Source organism: Orbicella faveolata, unplaced genomic scaffold, assembly GCF_042242905.1.
Source record: "Orbicella faveolata isolate gen_17 unplaced genomic scaffold, um_ofav_v1 contig_12, whole genome shotgun sequence".
Lineage (NCBI taxonomy): Eukaryota > Metazoa > Cnidaria > Anthozoa > Scleractinia > Merulinidae > Orbicella > Orbicella faveolata.
In genome coordinates, this window is record NW_028301539.1 from 17171536 (window position 1) to 17192022 (window position 20487).

At 39.9% G+C, this 20487-nt stretch overlaps 2 protein-coding genes across 2 annotated transcripts; both read right to left on the reverse strand.

The window, feature by feature from the left end:
• Positions 1–208: 208 nt before the first annotated feature.
• On the reverse strand, positions 209–10149 carry LOC110061308 (olfactomedin-like protein 2A). The gene is made up of 7 exons (XM_089282584.1): positions 9859–10149; positions 8470–8553; positions 6745–6843; positions 4290–4362; positions 2091–2358; positions 1536–1783; positions 209–965 (listed from the first exon to the last, which is right to left on the reverse strand). Exons 2-7 carry the CDS (start codon positions 8521–8523, stop codon positions 724–726), a joined length of 984 nt encoding a protein of 327 aa, XP_089138710.1. The 5' UTR covers positions 8524–8553; positions 9859–10149; the 3' UTR covers positions 209–723.
• A 2620-nt stretch (positions 10150–12769) lies between these two features.
• Positions 12770–15005, reverse strand: LOC110063529 (olfactomedin-like protein 2A). Its single transcript, XM_089282585.1, has 3 exons — positions 14738–15005; positions 14171–14418; positions 12770–13544 (listed from the first exon to the last, which is right to left on the reverse strand). Exons 1-3 carry the CDS (start codon positions 14929–14931, stop codon positions 13291–13293), a joined length of 696 nt encoding a protein of 231 aa, XP_089138711.1. The 5' UTR covers positions 14932–15005; the 3' UTR covers positions 12770–13290.
• Between the last annotated feature and the right edge of the window lie 5482 nt (positions 15006–20487).

Here is a 20487-nt window from a genome sequence, read left to right on the forward strand (position 1 = left end):
ATTAAGAACTCTTAGAAAGACACTTAGATCTTTAATTGTTTAATTTAAGTGCCTCGCGTGTGCTCCTCACTTATGGGGCCGGTATGTAAGATCCAAGTGTGACATTTTTTCTATTATTCGTTCTTGCGTAATTTGTTTTTCCTTTGCGTACGCAAATTAGTTTATACTTCTTTTCGTCCTTTTGTTTCGTCCTTTTTTTTTGCGTCAATTTAGGTGTTTATTCCTTTCTGTCAGTTTTCGCGCCCTCGTTAGCGTTTCTTTGCTGTTTCATCTTCATTAGCGCCTTTCTAAGTTTCTATAGTTTTATTTTCCGCATGTTCTAGCGTATTTTCCATATCATAGCTTTGCAGTACAGTTTTGGGGCAGTTCATTTTGGTCCGCGCTTAGCGCAGTTCTATTTAACTTTCGTGCTAGTCTCTTCGCGTCATTCGCAGTCCGTTTCACAACAGTTTTCTCTGGCCGAAACAATGTAAGTGTAATTCACAGTCCTCGTTTTGCAGTTTTGTTATTTCTTTATTCGAATTTAGCTTAGTCGCAACTTGTAACTTTTGCTCCTTTACTGTTTTAGTTTCAACCCACGCTGTTTGTATCTACGCCGCTCGTATGCACACTCTTTGTACCACGCCGTTTTGATTTGTGGAGTTGTTTATTAAAGGCCAAGAGAGTTTTTTACGCTTATTGCAGTTTCAATTCGTGTCTTTCGCGAATTCAATGTTTCTCAAATTAAGTAAGAGAGTAAGTAACTTGACGGTGGCTGTCCCAAGCGTACAGCACTTTTTCTCTGGGGTTATAATCCACCATGGAGTTGTAGCCGTATTGGTTTGTGAACCGTATGTTGGGGTTCCACTGTTTGCCTGTCTTGGTGTCGTAAGCAAAGTTGATGGTAGTGGGATTGATGTTATAGCTGTCAATACAGTAGATCACTTCACAGACCACAAAAGCATTGCCCATCGAGCTCATTGTTTCTGTACAAAAACAAAAAAAGACAAACCCACTGTCTCATTCAAACGCAGTCATTCTCGTTGTGAGAAGGAGCTATGAGATAATAAACTGATTGCCACATTCAAAATACACCATAACTTTGCGTGTGAAATTATAGATGACCCCATGCATGATTGCTATACTCTTTGTCTTGTTGAGATTTTTCTCTTTTAAGGAGAAGTTTGCGCTAACGTTTTACGTGCATATTGCGCACACAATTTACGTTGCTGCTTTATGTATTGAGCGTGCGCGGAAAATTAAGAAACGATACCATTTCTTAAAACGCTGGTGGCCTCAGCAATAACTTTGCACGGACCCTTCAACGTAGACGCATGCCTGGTGACGCCGGTGGTTCTTTGAAACATCATCACTGTTAATGATTACAGCCCTCTTGCAAAAAGCGAGATAAAAAAAACAATGATAAATAATAACAATAAAAAAATTAAACATGGAAATTGCCTCAATCAATCTGAGTTTGAGGTGGTATTCCCATCCTAATATAAATCCTCGTTGATAGCGGTCAAATGTTAAAGTGATTGATATTATGCGCTTACCTGTGTTCAGTGCCCAACTGTGAGTGACGACGTTTTTGTACACATCTATTTTGGATGCGTACAGTTTCCCGCTGTTTCCAGTACTACCCCATAATACCCACAATCCCTGCTCGTCAACTGCCAGGTCCATTGAACTGTATCCGCCCCACTGGTAGTTGTTCTTCCTTGGTGTGAAAGAGCTCAAGGTGATTGTGGCCTCGATGAGCTCTGCGTGCAGATTGTACTTGTCGATATAGGCCGAATTATCTCTGTTACGTCAAAACAAAACAAGCAAGTAATAAAAAAATAAAGAAATAAAATAAATAAATAAATAGATAAATAAATGAAAAAATAAAGAGATATAAAGAGAAAGAAAGAGAGGGAGGGAGTTTAAAAAAAAAACAGAATCTGAAATTTTCTACATGATCAGAAAATTCAGCAATTGTAGTTTTTTTAAAAATCTGTTTTGGCAGTTTTGGGTAGCAACTGATATCTTTCATACAAAAGATCAAAAAGAGAGTTATTTAAACCTGCCTTAATGAAATGTTTTGCGCAGGACACCTAAACTGACACTACCTGTTATAATAGAGATATGGTCCATATACCACTGCTCCAGTTCCGTCCCAGTTGTAAGGCAGTATGTATGTCTTACGAGTCACTCCTGCTTTGAACTTGTCCATATTTTCAAATTCTTCAACAACATTTTTTCCGCTATATCTCTCCATAACGAATATGGTCTCGGTACCCATGATTCCTAGCGGGTCTTTCATCCAGGCTCCTTGTGAGGACTGTCGAGTATTGTGAGTGACAGGTTTACCAACAGAATTGATATTAGTACAACGGTCTGCAAGAGTTCAAGAAAAAAAAGTTAAGACAAATCTTATTTGGTTTATATTTTACCACATGAGAACAGACTAAATCCTGACACCTGAGGAGGAGCAGCAGCAGCAGCAGCAGAAGAAGAAGAACTTTATTTAACGAGGGTAAAAGCACTTCACAGCTAGCACTGACAAACTAGTGGCCCTCATTACGCTATACATAAAATCTAATAAATAAAATGACTAATGACTAAATACTAGGTAAAGTTGACTTAAAATACAGAAAAATGGTGGAGCCCTATATATGAATCCTTAAGATAATTTACATAATTTTGCTTAAAAAGCTTAACATTCTCACTGAGAATTGATCCAGTTGCAAGAGGAACAACCTTATAAGGAAGAGTTTAATTAAAATGAAAATGAAATTATTGCATGATTCCCTTTTCAACGGAGGGGGTGGGGGGCGAATAAGTCAGTCACGATATTCAGCATTTGTGTCCTGAGCATACGGATATTTAAAAACCGAAGCTTTGACAGCGTCTGTAATAGATTTAATAGATTTCTGACAATTATGCTTGTGTGCGAGTCGACGTAAAGCTTCACTACAAGGAAAATAATTAAAAATCCTTCGTCCCAAATGACATCATCAGATATGCAACAATCTACTTTTGTTAATGTCATCCAGCATGGCAGTCATGCTGGGAATCTCTCGGGATTGGTTGTAAACCATCAAAAGAGAGAGGGCGGGGTCAGGAGGTTCTGCTGTTACTCTCTCCTATATCTGTCTTTTATCTCCAACTCACTCACTAGCATGCCATCCAGGGGGGAGTAGAAATACTCCTAGTCGCTTTATGCTACAGAAACCAGGATAAGCGCCGGCCTGATGCTCCGCCCTTTGGCTCGTAAGCAGACTTTACCTTACCTACCACTCCTCAAATATTTAATGTACTGAGAACTGCCAGTTCAATTTCTCTTCGCCTAAATTTCTCCAGATGTTGTTTCCATTCATCCAAATGTAAAGAAAACGAAAGATGACGGACAACTTTCCAGTAGCATGAAATTTTGCAAAAAAGGAAAGTAAGGTTAAATAGCAGAGCTGATCATTCCAGCATGAGAAGCAACAAACAAGGGTAAAAAGATAAAGTCTGCATACGAGTAAAGTGGCCCATCACGCCGGTGCTTATCTCCGATTTCAGTAGCATGAAGCGACTAGGAGTATTTTTACCCCACCCCCCTCCCCCCGCCTTTCCCTCCCGCCTGGATGGGATACTAGTCCATCGCAGGGTTACTCTCTAGCATTCAGCGGCGGATCTAGGGGAGGGGCCCGGAGGGCCCGCCCGCCCCCCGTATTTTGGGTAAAAAAGAAGAAATCACAGAGGGAAGAAAAGCCGGCAAGGCAAGCAAAACAAAACCGCTCCCTCCCACGCCCCGCCCCCAACGCCTTAGCTCAAGGTCTGGATCCGCCACTGGCATTAAATTCGTTGGTACTCATTTATACACCAGCTGGGTAGAGAGAGGCACTGTCAGAGTAAAGGGAATTGCTCAGTGTCCACTGCCAGGGGTCGAACCCGGAATTCAGTTGTGTTTTACTTGCTCTTACTTTCATGTTTGTACGCAGCCTTGTCGGGAAAGTTACGTGAGTATTTATTCATACTAGAATTCAAATTGTGTATCGATATCCACAACTTCATTTTTAAGTTTTTCTCACTGGTTTTCCCTTGGAAACTATCGATTGCCTTTCGCGTCAAAGATTTACTCTACTAATCGGTTTTTTTTGTGTATTTTTGTACTTGTATTTTTTTCCTGTTGATATGTATTTCAGTCGCAACGCACAATCAGTCACACATCTATGTACACACATGTACGCATTTCTCGGTTACAGATTCGAGAATCTCCTCGACTTTTTGTGCGTTCTACCGCGGCGACTAATTTGATGCAAATGTGGTCGTTAGCAAACCTCTCTGTAGGATATGAACACTCTCCTTAGCCTTGTCCAGGTCAGCTTGTTCGTTGACGATCATTTTGAGCAGCTACAGAAATATGAAATAATCATGAAAACAATCAGTGTTAAATAAAATCAGATTAAAATAACATCATTCGCTTGAAGACTGGCTCGTCCCTATATGGCATTAAAAACACGTGTATAAAGACGATATCAGGCTCTTAAGACGGTGGTACACATGAATTTAAATGAAATTTTAGGAAGTTTAAAGAGGGATTAAAAGGAAAAAAGGTGTTTGGAACACCACCAGACAGTTGATTGCCCCCAAAAGGGCATCCCGGGTTGGTGGGCAATTGTTTGGTGTACGTCTACCAATTTCCAACTTCAAATTCTAATTCTAAAACAACACTGATCAAATCTTCAAAATTTTTCTATTTCCATAAATTTTACGAATCCTTTGAGAAAAGCTATCTATCCCCAAATATACCCAAAAAAATCACCAAAAAGTTTACAAAACAGCAAGTTATTTTGGCCACGTACAAAATTAGCTTTAAATTGGAAGAAAACCTGAAAATAATATGACTATGTACGCTCATTCTTGACCTTGGTGTATAAATAAACGAACAATTATTCTTGTCACAAGGTCTGAAAAATGTTTTTTGTAACCGAAGCTTTCGACTGTATCGCACAGTCTTCATCAGCGATTAAAGTGAGCTCACGTTGTCACGTGAATGCAAATTGTTTAATCACGTGACAACAGATGGTCAAAAATGGCGGGAAGATCATAGTCCCCATCTCTGTTCAGTGTTGGGCGTTGCCGTCTGATGTGGATGGCCTCCTTGATTTTCCTTTTGATATCTACCGACTCTTTATCAAGAATCTTGACTCCTTCCCAGTCGATCTCGTGGTTGGCCTGAGACTAGTGTTCCCGGATTGCAGATGTTGTTTGTTTCTGATGTTCACCCAGTCGCTTCTCCAGAGTTCTTGCTGTCTCGCCAATGTAATGCTCTCCGCAATCTTTGCATGTGATGTCGTATACCACGCCCGTCTTCTTTTCAGTTGGTGTCCCGTCTTTTGGATGGACTAAGATGGACCTCAACGTGTTGTAAGGCTTGTGGCATGTGCGGATGTCTTGTGCCCTAAAGACTCTACTAAGATGTTCTGAGAGTCCAGACACATAAGGCAGGCCTACGGAGGTTGGTCTAGGTGTTTCCGAGGTGCTGTTCTCCTGATTTGTGGACCTGTTCTGACCTTTTCTCCTCACTTATGTGTCTGGACTCTCAGAACATCTTAGTAGAGTCTTTAGGGCACAAGACATCCGCACATACCACAAGCCTTACAACACGTTGAGGTCCATCTTAGTCCATCCAAAAGACAGGACACCAACTGAAAAGAAGACGGGCGTGGTATACGACATCACATGCAAAGATTGCGGAGAGCATTACATTGGCGAGACAGCAAGAACTCTGGAGAAGCGACTGGGTGAACATCAGAAACAAACAACATCTGCAATCCGGGAACACTGGTCTCAGGCCAACCACGAGATCGACTGGGAAGGAGTCAAGATTCTTGATAAAGAGTCGGTAGATATCAAAAGGAAAATCAAGGAGGCCATCCACATCAGACGGTAACGCCCAACACTGAACAGAGATGGGGGCTATGATCTTCCCGCCATTTTTGACCATCTGTTGTCACGTGATTAAACAATTTGCATTCACGTGACAACGTGAGCTCACTTTAATCACTGATGAAGACTGTGCAACACAGTCGAAAGCTTCGGTTACAAAAAAATTTTTCAGACCTTGTAACAAGAATAATTGTTCGTTCTGAAAATAATAGTTTACTAAGATAGAAAACACCAAACCGAGATAATAATAAACCGTGAAGGAACAAGGATGGTTAAGGATGGAGACGATTAACACGCACTACAATCGGCGAACTTGAAAATTTTAAGCTAAACTTCTCAAGATGCGCAAGCCGTGACGTAGCTCCTTTAACATGTAACAATCGAAACGTTTTTACCAAACAGCCGCGTGTTATACTTCGAGGTCACATGACATCTAACAATAGAATTGTTTCCCGCCAAAAGTCTCGGAGTGGACAACGTTACAAAATCTACGACATTAGAGAGTAACAGTGTACCGTTGCTTGGCGAATGTTGATCAAAGACCACCGATGCACTGATCACTTTATGACTGGTCCCTCGATTGGGAACCAATTAATTTTGTTTCCCTTGAATTTCAACATTTCTTAGGCTCCTCGTTGAGAAGCATAGAGATTCCAGGGAAACAAAGTAAACCTTTTTTCCTCAGGAACAGTCATCAAATGTTTAATATTGCATGTACATGTGTGCGCCAAATATTACTTTGTTTGCAAATAAAACGCACACATTAAAACACATTTAACTGCAAATGAAAAGAAGTAAGTGCATGCAACGAGTTAACTATTCCATAACCTTAATTAAACTTACCTGTGTCTTGGCCAACTCAACGGCAAGATCTTGAATAGAAGAAGCAGCACGCTTTGTTCGTGTTGCACTTACCGAAGAAGTGCTGAGCACTTCAATCGACTGAAATTAATATATTCAGTTAGTTACAATCCATGAAGTCACCAAAACTATGCACAAAAAAACTAAGTAGACAATTTAACAGCTGCAAAGAGAGCAAAAAGAAAATAAGTGTGTTTTATAAATAAGTTTGCAGTTTAACTGAGCTTAACTGGGTTTTAGAGGAAAGATGGCCATTTGTTCTAAATTGCCTATAACAAGGCATACAATCAAGCCTACTGAGGGTAACTGCAAATCAGAAATCTTTTCGAAAGCAAACACGCTCATCTTTGTCTATCGGAAAATCAATTCCTCGTAATGATTTTCGCAGTACAGTCGAACCTCCGGTTGCGACCACCTTTTGTAAGCGATCACCTCTCCTCAGCGACCAGTTTTCCAAAATACCAAAAGTTTCCTAGTCAAATCATTATATGTTAATTGTGGGAACCTCTTGTAAGCTACCGCGACCACTTTTAGAGCTAAAAACGTGCAATTTTCTTTAGTCTTTTTTGACCTCCCGTGAGCGAGCAATAGTTATTGACAGATAATAGGGCGAAAAGGAGGTAAAAAGGTGTTATCATCGTATTCCTGGTTGTACAAGAGACGGAAATTTCTCAATGGGAAGTACAGGATATTTTTCTCAAAATCGACTTTTCACATGAATAAAACATTAAAAACATGGGGAAAGTCTCTGCAATTACCATATGCTAATGAGGCAAAATTTTGACCCAATATGGTCCAAGCTCTCTTAAGGTCCGTAAGTGACCACCTCCTGTAAGCGATCGCCTAGGGTTGTCATTTTGGGTGGTCGTTTAGAGGAGGTTGGACTGTATTTGATTTGCTCTCACGAAACTTTTCTTCCAATCTCCAGTAATAGACTTACGCATATTTATTTGGCGAAACTGCGAATATTCCGGTGTTACTCCGATGCAGCATGTGCGAGGAGTGCAACGACGGAAATTGTGAGTAAAGTTTAGATGCAAAATACATCGAAATCAATGTCAATTCTAACAGAATTATTTATAAAGGTCCATAAGAAACATGGGTAAACGTCGAGGGACTCAAACATAAATTTTCTCCAAAATTTCTGTCTCTAAGCGCTTTACTGGTATGTAGGAAATTCTGCTGAAGAGAAATTAAAATTATCCTTTTGCTGTACTTTATCGAATTCCGCTTGATGTTATTGAGGACGCTGCTTAGCTTGACGGCATGGTTTGAACTATACAGACAAAACTTGATCTTGTTCTTGATTTATATTTACCATTTATAAATATATTTACAAACCATTAATGTATAAGGCAAGGAAGCCTAGGGAAGCAAATATAAGGCTTACGTAAAGGACCACCTTAAAAATATCTAAGACTTAACAAAAGAATAAAAATACTGTCATGAGCACACAAAATGATCAGAATTTAGGATAAAAAGTAGTTAAGCAATGGAAGGAAAAAAGGTCAAAAAAACACATACACACACACACATACATACTAAGAGAAAGTAAAATATACTATAAATATGGTAACGGTGAGGAAGTTTCACTTTTAGGACTGGACATGATGTACTCGTTCAAGCGATCTACACTGAGAAATCATGGTTCTTATGGCGGATAAGAACTATTCAGCACAAGCGGCAGTACAAAAATTCAAAACTTACCAGCAAAAGAGGAAGTAAACAACACAACGGAAGCAGCAGATATCGAAATGCCATCACGTTTGTAAGTCGATGACTCTTATGAATCTGCAAATTTAAAAACAAAGCGACTGAAAATTACGTTCCAACTGTTGATTGAAATTTGAAAAAGAACTGAGAAAAACGTCAGGAAAAAATTAAAGATAAAAGATTTTGTTTTAAAAGATCATTAGTGCATGGCTACGTCCCAATGTATCTTGAGATTTCGGTTTCTCCTAGCTTGCTAAGTTTAACTTCGGTTAGCTTTCCCAAGGTTTCGACGACAAACTGGGCTTGGTCCTTCATAAATAAATGAAGTAAATGCGCTTCATTTTTTTAGTTATGTGATCTTCATTTCATTGTAGAACGCGCGAGACTTTTCGCGTTTTGAAGCTCCGTTGCAGCTTTGAGCTTAATATTGTTACATTCAGCGCAAACATAACAGACCATTGTAGGTTTTTTTTGTTTATCAACTTTAGGTAATTGGTTAAGAAACCCAAATCTATTGACACAACTGGAAATAACACCTTAAAGTTGCTACAATAGCCAAGTTTGAGAGTCATGTCTGAGGAAAAAAAAAGCGAAAATATGTTTCTTCAAAGTCGGAACGTTTTTATGCTCTGACACTTTTGTATGCTGAGGGGCATAAACTTGACCCTTTGAAATATACACGCGTCTCAGTACAAAACAAGTTTCCGAGTTCGCGAAACTTGAACTTTGGAACGTTGCAAGATACGCAAAGATATGCAAGATATGCAAAATACTTGGCTAGCTGACAAACTTTTCAGCTGTTTTTTTTTTTTCAGCAGCATATGAGCAATTTTCGTTACGTGGCTGTTTAAAAAGCTGAAAACCGTGAATGAAGAGTCTTCAGTGTGTTCATGTTTACATTAAGTTCAATCGGCAAAATATTGACGTTTTCAGTGTCACCGGCTAAAACGTTATGTGTACATTGTGCGGAAAGTATCTGAAGCCTAGAAATATTACCAAGTTTCTAACAAAGTCGAAGTCAACACTGAAAATACTTGTAGATAAAAAAAAAAATTACGAATCCAGCCAATACTACAAATACTAATAAAACTGATAACCATAACGTGTAAACACTTTCAGAGGTATTTTTTTCACAAGTTCTGCTCAGTCAAGAAATAAAACGTGTCAATGGTAGGTTACAGATTCGGTCAGACAAGCTTCATGAAATATACGTCGTACGTTCATATATATATTTGCCTTACGGGAAGATGTTGAGAAATCGTGATTACTTATTTCTTCCCTACCCAGTACGTTAAAAGTGTCTGATTTGTTCATCATTAGAGATATCACTTTACATATACCGTGGATTTTACATCCCCTTAACTGTTTCTTAAGTAAACTAACCGCTGTTGAAGTTGCAATAGTTTTCTTCGACGAAGAGCTCAGTAATGCTTGGAAACGTCAACTTTCCACGCAGGGAGCAGAGGAGTCCTATTTGACCGTAAGTTCGCAGTACACTGAATTGCAGCGCGAATCGATCTGTTGTTGACTCGAATCACTTTACGTGATGCGCTCGTGTTCCGCGTCTGTTGAAACCCAGTCCGTGAGATGACGGCTGCCAGTATCGCTGCCATTTCAGATGGGCGACGACCACAATATTTCCGGGTACAGTAGACGCGTAACACGACAGCAGTTATAAAAACAAAAAAATACCTTTAGTTTGGATGTAGACCGGTTGAATCAGCTGTGAGCGTTGCGGCTTTTTTTATTGAGTGTTTTACTGGTTCGTTTTACTATGTATTAAACGTGCGTCCTCACACGTAAACATACGCAAGTCTGGCCTAAAAACGTGTTCAACTCTTAACCTCAGTTAAACGTGTTCAGGCCGGTGGAACTATACAAAGACAGCATGGTAATGGAAAACCAAAGCAAATGCGTATTACTTTCGACACTCATGTGAAAACTGCTCGCCACTGACACATCACGATATCTTGCTCAACGTCATCCAATAATTGTTACGGCCGGTAATTGCCGTGTTTCGGTTAAATCCCCAGAGCCCATGTAATTCTAATATGTGTACAGCGAATTATCAGAAACCACAACAGCGTTAACGATAATGGTTCTAATGGATTACATGTAGCGTAGATATCTAATAAGGTACCAGCTAGATTATACTTTCGTGGACAACTAAAAAGGGCAAACATTCCGACCAAAGACCTCGTAACATTTTACAACAGCTGTATTCATCTTACAAAGGAAAACGCTTCAGGGCTCTCAAATTTTGCTTGCCCTGGGCAAGTCTTAGTTTGCTGTGTTAATAATATAGTTGACAGATGACTTGCTTGATCTCTTGCCCATCGGGCAAGTGAGAATGTTAAGTTACTTGCCCAGGAGTAGCCTGCGAACAGGTTTCCCTTTCCTGAAGTACTCAGACGGTGATACGCAAATGTTTCGTGCCCTACACCGCACCATACGTTGCGAGGAGGATCATGCAACAACTGGACTCCAAAAATAGCTGGATATCGAGCCGAACAATTGAAGAGAATTCTGTTTTTTAATTTCTAATGAGGTCTTCTCCGTTTGGCGATAATATTTTAAAACGGCGCCAAGAAAAAGACATCTACAGCGTTATACAACTGCTTTTTCATAAAAAAAGTCTTGAATTGGTTAACCGTGTATAGAATGGGATTTTTGACACTTAGGATATAGGTAGAAGAGAGCATTATATTCTCTCTATTTTGCTCCTCAGTCGGAGCAAAAAAGGACCAGCTGAGGACAAAATCCAGTCTCCGACTCGGGGTTTTCGTTACCACGTTGCCAAAAATCGTTACGATTTCTAATAACGTCCCACTAGCGTGACAATTAAGGACGGTGCCTACTTTTGTTAGTGCGCACACGTTCTGCGCATCACGCAAGGCAGGTTTAAGCGCCACGCGCGCGCTGGGGTTGACACGGACGCAATCAACTACGCTACCAAGTACACGACTAAAATGAAAGCAAAATTTTCCCACTGTGACCAAATCAAGTTTAATGAACCTGCACTTAAACCAGGAAAACCAGAATAACAGCATATCGCTGACCACTAACTATTAATGTCTTCCAGCTGAAAAACTAGCTGTCATCTGTCGCAAATTATGCTGAATTCCAACTGTAAACATGTACCTGCAGATGGCGTAGTGCGCGCGCATAACAAGTTCGAGATACGCAAATGTTTTACTTACTGAGGAGATGACAAGAAAATATGTAACGGGCACCGTAAAGGTTTTCAAAAAAGATCAATAACTTTAAAAAACGCGTGGCTACCCCTACATTTTATGTTATGAAATGGAAGTGGCAAGCCTATTCAACACGTGATTAGTTTCTGGTTGTGAGCAAAAGGTATTTAGACTGTATTTTACCTGAACCAGAGGGAGGCTGTCAGAGACCCTAAAAGCGCCGTTGCAACGATTTTGTTATTAAACACATACCAAAAATGGTTTTTATGTTACCATTTACCATGTAGTTTTAAGATCTTTATAAATGTGTTTGCTTTTCTGTCTGTAAAGGCGAATTCTAAGGAAATCTGTGAAGAAATATCCTTTCCTGCTTTTGTCAGAAAAATGCTGATGTCAGCATTTTTGTTGAGATTTGAGGCTAATTATCTCGAAAAAATGCATGGCAACCCCAATTTTTCTTCGGGGATTCCAACAGCCCTTGCAAAGATCTACTTTTTCCGAGTGGTCCTAACCTAGCGCAAAAACCTTTGTATTTAGAAGGCACCGTCCTTAACGAAGTCTCGATTTTTGTTTTTTTTTTTGCATTATAAGAGTATTTTGAAGTCATTAGCAATGCGATAAAAATTCGCCATCTTTGATATTTAGATTTTCTATGTTGTCCAAAAATTGCCATAATTTCAAAATTCGTTTCAACTCTTAAACTCGATTGTAGCCCCTTCCAGCACCTCAAGAAAACTCGCTCGACATTTAGGAATGATCTGTATAGTAGTCTCCAGTTTTAAAATTTTGGTAACAAATTGAAATCACTGTACATGTTCTCATGGCCTGAAATGTCCTCCGACCCGGGCAAGGTGACTGAAATTTCGGGTTAATCTTCTCAACGTTTTTAATTTTCCTGCCTTTCCCCCAGCCCCTGGCCTTCTTTAATCGCCTCGCTCTTAGCCAACTCTTTACCAATCACTTTCCATAAACACGTTTTGACTCACGACAGTCTGCGTCAGTCTAATGTTTCACTTGAAAGTAATGGCTGGCATCTTGATGTTTTTCCTAGATTCTATCCGTGTATTTATTACTTACAGTTCACAAGTAGACAGCGAAGATGTAGTTTCCACATTTTATTTTAGCAGTCAGCACTAACAGCAGCTTTAACTGTACCAACGCTTTGATCTTTCAAGTCAAAGTTTGGTCAACACACAGAAGACAAGTCTTCCTTCGTGTTTTTAGCAGCTTCATTTACAATTTACACTTATTCAGACAATCAGAGACGTCAGATACGTCAGTCAGTGCAAAGATCTTAGTGTCACACCATTATTGAATGAAAACGAAGTCCTACAGAATTTTTTTTTATCTGAGATAACTGAATTATGTGGCTATTCAGACTACGAACTGGAATTGTTTGAACTCTCTGGTCGGTTCTTCAGTTAATGATATGAAATGAGTAACTGATCGGATAGTACTGAGTTTGCCAAGACCAGGTCAAGACTGAATCAGCTGAATCAGAAGTCTGAAAAAGTACAAATTGTAAACGGAACTTTTTTTGTGCGCATCTACAAAAGAGCAAAGTAATCAGCAAGCTTGTGAACTTTTATCGCTTGCTTTTAGATTCGTGTCTTCCACGAATCTAATGTTCCTCAAAGGTGAGGGAGTAAGTAACTTGACGCTTTTGGTCCCAAGCGTACAGCACTTTTTCTCTGGGGTTGTAATCCACCATGGAGTAGTACCGATACTGATTTGTGAACTGTATGTTGGGGTTCCACTGTTTGCCTGTCTTGGTGTCGTAAGCAAAGTTGATGGTAGTGGGATTGCTGTAAGGGTCGTCGATACAGTAGATTACTCCACAGACCACAAAAGCATTGCCCATATGTTTCATCCTCTCTGCGTAATGTGAACAGGGAGAAAATATACTGAGAGATATAATCACGTGGCTAAAGTTGAATTCAGGCTACCAAACTCTATGTTATTTAGTCTGAAATGAGGATTGATCTTTTTCATAATCAAACGGATTATTCTAAACTAGCCTTTGTTGCCACTCTGGGTGGCAACAAAGGTAAGGAAATTTTTATTTCACTTCGATGGCCCTAACTTCGTCAGATAATCTAATCAAATTTCGGAGGAACAGTATTCGTAGACTACTTTTAGTGGGTCCATTCTGCTTCTAAAAGATATTTATTACTTTATATAATAATCAAATGAAAGCGCGCGCTCTGATTGGCCAATCAGCTATGGTTTATTGTGCCAGTAAACTCATGGAAATTCTCGTGTCTTCTGAATTATTATATAAAAGCAATAGACCACGTTTCTATGGTTTAGTGGCATGATACCACTTGGGATGTTAGAAGAACACTCGAAGAATTCGTAAATTACTCGCCTGCGGCTCGTGATTTACGAATTCTTCGAGTGTTCCCCCAACATCCCGCGTGGTTTATCAGCCTATAAACCATAAAAACTTGTGGTCTATTGCTTAAATAAACCCTCGTTATTCTTAAAAGTTGTGTACTTACCGGTGCTTAGGCTCCAAGGGTGTGTAACAGCGTTTTTGTAAACATCAATTTTGTATGCGTACAATCGATAACTGTTTCCAGTACTACCCCACAGTACCCACAATCCCTGCTCGTCAACAGCTAGGTCCATTCCACTGTATCCATTCCATTGGTAGTAGTTCTTCCTCGGTGTGTAACCACTCACACTTACTTGGGCGTCAATGTGCTGTGTATGCAGATTGTACTTGATAATATAGGCCGAATTTTTCCTGTTAATTGAGGCAACAAAAGTGGGCTTTAGAAATGTTAACTGGGGAACTGATTTACCTTAATGAGCCAAAAAGCACTCAGTTTGCCCAGATTAATTTTTCCTGTTTCACTAACGTTTACTACTTTAAATCTTTTTCAGTTTCGTCAGTGGCGATACGTTAAGAAATTGGCTTCTTTCAGTGTCGCTTTTTGTCCTGGAGAATAGTAAATGATAGATTCATGGTCAGAGAACTGACGTGGATGACATGAATTTTGCGTTATTTGGGAAGTTCCCAATTTGTGAACTTCATATTCTGGGGTAGAACCGGTTAATTATACCTGTTGTAGTACAGGTATGGTCCATACACCACTGCTCCAGTTCCGTCCCAGTTGTAAGGCAGTTTGTACGTCTTACGAGTCACACCTGCCTTGAACATGTCCATGTTTTCAAACTCTTCCAGTACGTTTTTTGAGTAATACGATTCCATCACGAATATGGTCTCGGTACCCATGATTCCTAGTGGGTCTTTCATCCAGGCTCCATAGGAGTACTGTCGAGCATTGTGAGTGACACGTTTACCAACAGACTTGATATTAGTTCAGCTGTCTGCAAGTATTGGGAAAAAAAAGGGGAAAAAAAGCATCATGTTGGGGACCAAATTTCACCCTTTCCTCGTAATAGGAGCGTGTTGCCAGGTTGCTGTACAGACCACTCCGTTTATAGCAGCTAACAATTTTTTTATGAAGTCCTGAATTTCACTGCTTTAGACATTTTACAGAACGAGCCGAGAAATGTGACCTAAAAATGGACATTTTTAGGAATTGTTACAAACAGGACTTCACGAATTCAATGAATTGTGGCCCCAGTCAAAACCATGGCACTAAACGACCAGGGGCGGTTTTGGCGGTGCGGTGGATTGGGTGGCTAGTCACTCCTCTTTGGAGGAGCAAAAAAAAAAAAAAATTGTGAGTATTATGGCAGAAACAAAGGCTAACACTATGGACTGGTACCTCATCGTAATTTCTACTTTGTGGCATTGCTAGTATTTCTGGTGCAACAGTTTTCAATTAGGTTCCAATTATGCATTTGGCATATTTTTGGGAGCATGCCCACTGATTCTGCAACCCCAAGATAGAAGCCTTCCCCCCCCCCCCCCCCTCCCCACCCCTCTTGGCTCTAAATGTTAATAAAATAAGGGTTGTTGGCAAACCTCTCTGGAGAATGTAAACGTTCACCTTTGCCTTTTGCAGGTCGTGCTGTTCATCAATAATCATCCTCAGCAACTATAAAGTTAAAGACGAATGAGAATATTAATATTGCATTTGCCAGCGTATGTAGTGAATTGAATTAATGGCGCTCAGCCTGTGCTCAATGTGTGCAGCTCAATTATTTTACCTTATACTTTTTTCTTTGATAAACTAATTGGTTGTCAGATTTCTGGCTTTTAAGCTAGCAAGTTAGGGTCTTCTTTTAAACAATCAGGGGATAAAGATTTATTAGTTTTCGATTTATCTTATAGCTCTATAGCTCGGTTTCAATAACGCGTTTTCGCAAGACTTACGTGTTTCTTTGCCAATTCAAGAGCAAGGTCTTTCACAGATAGCTTAGACGAGTGATGGCGATGGTACGAAGACAAGGCTCGCTTGGTCCAAGGATTGATCGAGGAGTTGCAGAGCACATCACCCTAGAAAAATAACATCGTATATAAAAAATTTAATCAACTCTAGGGATTGAACAGAAAAGATACTAAAGAGCTACTCTTCTGAAGTGAGTGGAATTAAAACTCAAGGCGAAACAAACGCTTACTTCGCTTTCTTTGGTTTTCTATTTCCCACAGTCACCATCACCTAATTTTCCACTTTTGTTCGCCAACTAGCAGATATTTTGGTGATATACGGCCAAATCAAATTCTCGAATCTGGTATTAGGAGAGAGGTGATATTTCACTAAAGAGAGGTGATACTTGGAGCGAAACCTTAAAATCATGGTCTAAGTGTTCTCGAGCAACATGGATTTTCTGTAGCGCAGTTGAAACTGTCCGAGACGAAAACGTAAAACGAACTTAACTTGACTTGAATTGATCTTGAACTAGGAACAGATATGTACACCACTGTAACGTAACCAAATCATTGCAAACTTACCAACAACAGAACAAGCTGGAGGCAAAAGAGTGACAAATATCGAAACATCTCGCAGGCAAACTGGTTCTTCTAATCTGCAAATACATTAAGTTAAGTTATAACCCCTTGCTGCCTTGAGATAAACAGCGGGAGCTGAGTTCACTGGCTTACCCGAGGACTTCAAAACTCTTTCCTAAAGCTATAAAAAGGTCTCCCCTTGGTAGGCAAGTTCTTCCCTCGAAAAAGTTCGATGAGAAATGGCCTTCATCTCCTCTAGCCCACCTCATTATATGTCCCGTCTTCAGTCAGTGATCAATAAGGAATGCGAATTTTTTCATGTTCTTATGGTTCTTGCGTAAATAATTTCTACATATGACGCGTTCGTGTTCTATCTTTTTACCAAGCCAGAAAAACTTACATGAACTTTGAGAGGTACTGGTATTTACAGTCTATGGTAAAATGAAATAAGATTATGACAAACTCAGCCATGGGGAATTGTTTTCTTTCGTGAAAAAAATGGAGTCGTTTTGAGTATAGTAAAGAAAGTTCAAATATGAATTATTTCATATTTACTTCACATCAAAGATAGAAAACTTCGTTATGCATTCTCATTTTAAAAATCAAGGAAGCGAGCTCCGTTTTTTCAATTCTACGTCTTAGTGACCACTGAATAACGAGTATATAAGGACGTAAATATCTGTACTACCTTGTTTCAATAGGATGAAGACCACAAAAGAAAGCTTAAGCTTACGCAGTGGTATGCAATATATATTCTAACCTTTCCAGAAGCAAATAAAATCAAAGTTTTTTATATATAGGCCTTATGACCGAGCTAGAGGGACCGACTCAGAGAAGCCACAGGGTGTGAATGAGAAAAAAAATCGTTCTTTAAACAAGCTTTTCTGACTAATGGGGTTTGCTTGTTTGCTCGGCTGACAAGGAACTCAAAACTGGGCTTTCTTGGCCAGCAAAACTGCGAGACTGTGAAAATGCACAAACAACAATCAGTTTGGTCTGTTGGGCCATTTAATATAAAAGCAAAATTAGTGATTCACCGAGACGAGGATAAACTGTATTTCTCAGCTCCGTGGACTCGAGTACCAGTTTGTAAGGTTCACGAGAATAAATAGATTTTTGTGTGCAGCGGGTGTACCATAGAAACTGCGGGCTGTAGCTGGGCTCAGTTTGTTCTGTAGTCAAATTCTGGTACCTGGAATCCAAACTTATGTTTGCGCTTGATCATATGTACAGGCAACCTAAACGAACTGAAATTGTGTCAGCAATGGAAGACTATTTTCAGTTACCGATACCCCGATTGATGGACAATGCCCCAATTTCACGTTTTAATTTGGCTGTCTAACGGTGTAAAATAACATAGAAGTTGTCTTATTTCTCAAAGCGGCTTTTTTTTTTGTTGATTTCATAATCAGTTTAACTGAAACCTCAGAAAAAGCAATCTAACCCACCGGTTTTTTTTTTCTTTTTTTTTTTTTTTCGAAAAATACGTAACATTTCCACCTTAACTTTCCAACTGAAAGCTTTGGGCGCCCTTTCCGTTTTCCAGAAATTTAGTAACAGGAACAAGTGGTATGAAAATTTCATTGAAAATCTTCAGAAAGCACTGTAAATTGGTGAAGACTACAGAAATGAAAAGTGCGATCAGTATTCGCAGAAAAATCAAGAAATTCTGGGGAAAAAAAAAAATTAAATAGAAGCTCCCAGTAAGACATTTTCGGAAACTCTATTTTCAGAGGTCGAAAGAGAATAAACGCTCCAGTTCGCAAAGTTTGAAATTTTTTTAGCTGAAGCACTTGTTAAAATGTGTTTTCTAGTAAAAAGAGGAATAATCCCATGCGTTTCCTCTTGTATTCGGTCCAAAGAGTCTTGAATTGAATTTAGCCAAAAGAGGTCTCGATATTACGATAAGTATTAAATATAATCATCGGAAAAATTTCCAAATTTTATTCTTCGTTCTCGCTTTAGAATCCCTTCGCCTGTCCGGTGTGTCACAAACTAGTTGCGCTCGTCTCGTCAAAGTCTTTATTATAATAGTCGTGGCTTTGTGTGAAGTCGGGTTGTACGATGATTCGTCAAATAATCTGTCGGTATGCGTCGGTTTTCTGTACACTGTCGTTCGCAGTTCGTTGTTGTCCCGGCTTACCAAACATTCTAGAAAAGGAAGTTTTCCATTTTCTTCGATCTATTTAGTAAACTGGATGTCGACGTTCTGTTCGTTTAGGTGGTCGTGAAAATCGTCCATTTCGTCTTTGTGAACGGCGGTGAAGTTGTCGTCAACGTAGCGTAACCAAAGCGGTATCGTTTGTCGGCAAGTTGCAAGGGCGCGTTCCTCCACGTGTTGCATCACAATTTCTGCGACAACAACACAAACAGGCGACCCCATGGCTGTTCCATGCAACTGTTTGTAGTGTTTACCGTTGTACTGAAAGTAAGTCGATGTAAGGCAAAGGTTGAGTAAGTCCATGATGTGACCGCGTTCGTACTGAACAAGAACGAAAACTGACAAGACTTCAACGCAATAAAGACAAAAAACGGCCGAAAACCGACGATAACTGGGTCAGGAATATTTCTTCCCGTCCCTTAGACAAAACCGAGACTCACGTACTGTCCTACGGACTAAAAAGCTCAGTGTCACCTAAACGGATACCGACCGAGTCTATTATATCTAGCGTTGAGGTGGTTCTGTCTCGTCAGCGAGACTTATCAGAATCTGCCGAGGATAACATCAGAAGCAGAATTGCTTCCACGGCACAATCAGCCTCTATACCTGACAATAACTTGACAAAAGACGAACAACAAGCACTGAAACTACTGAAAAAAGACAACAACATTGTTATACTACCAGCCGACAAAGGACGTGTCACAGTTGTTATGGACAAGACTGACTACTTTGACAAAATGGACGCACCTGTTAACGACAAACAAACTTATGAAGAACTTAAACGCGAACCGACGCCAGGACTTCAACGTAAACTTAACAGCAAAATACTTACGCTTAAAAAGACTGATGCTATTCACACTCAACGCTACTATCGACTGAGATGCTCAGTACCTCAACCACCGAAATTTTACAGACTACCGAAACTGCACAAACCTGGTATACCGATGCGACCTATAGTGTCATTCTGTGGGTCCCCTACGTATCAACTGTCTAAGTACTTGACGACAATACTGCAACCCCTTACTGCATGACAAATCAAGACGCAAACTAAATCTACGGATAACTTTATTGACGCTATTAAGACAGCACAGATACCTGACGACTACAAACTTGTGTCTTTTGATGTGAAATCACTGTTCACCAGTATTCCACTTCAACTGGCATTACAGTTTACCGAGACCGCTATACAACAATCTACTGTTAAACTACCGTTACCGACAGAAGACATCATGGACTTACTCAACCTTCGCCTTACATCGACTTACTTTCAGTACAACGGTAAACACTACAAACAGTTGCATGGAACAGCCATGGGGTCGCCTGTTTGTGTTGTTGTCGCAGAAATTGTGATGCAACACGTGGAGGAACGCGCCCTTGCAACTTGCCGACAAACGATACCGCTTTGGTTACGCTACGTTGACGACAACTTCACCGCCGTTCACAAAGACGAAATGGACGATTTTCACGACCACCTAAACGAACAGAACGTCGACATCCAGTTTACTAAATAGATCGAAGAAAATGGAAAACTTCCTTTTCTAGAATGTTTGGTAAGCCGGGACAACAACGAACTGCGAACGACAGTGTACAGAAAACCGACGCATACCGACAGATTATTTGACGAATCATCGTACAACCCGACTTCACACAAAGCCACGACTATTATAATAAAGACTCTGACGAGACGAGCGCAACTAGTTTGTGACACACCGGACAGCTTACTTGACGAAAACAGATACCTTGAAAGTGTTTTTCACAAAAAACAACTACAACACTGACTTTATTAGACG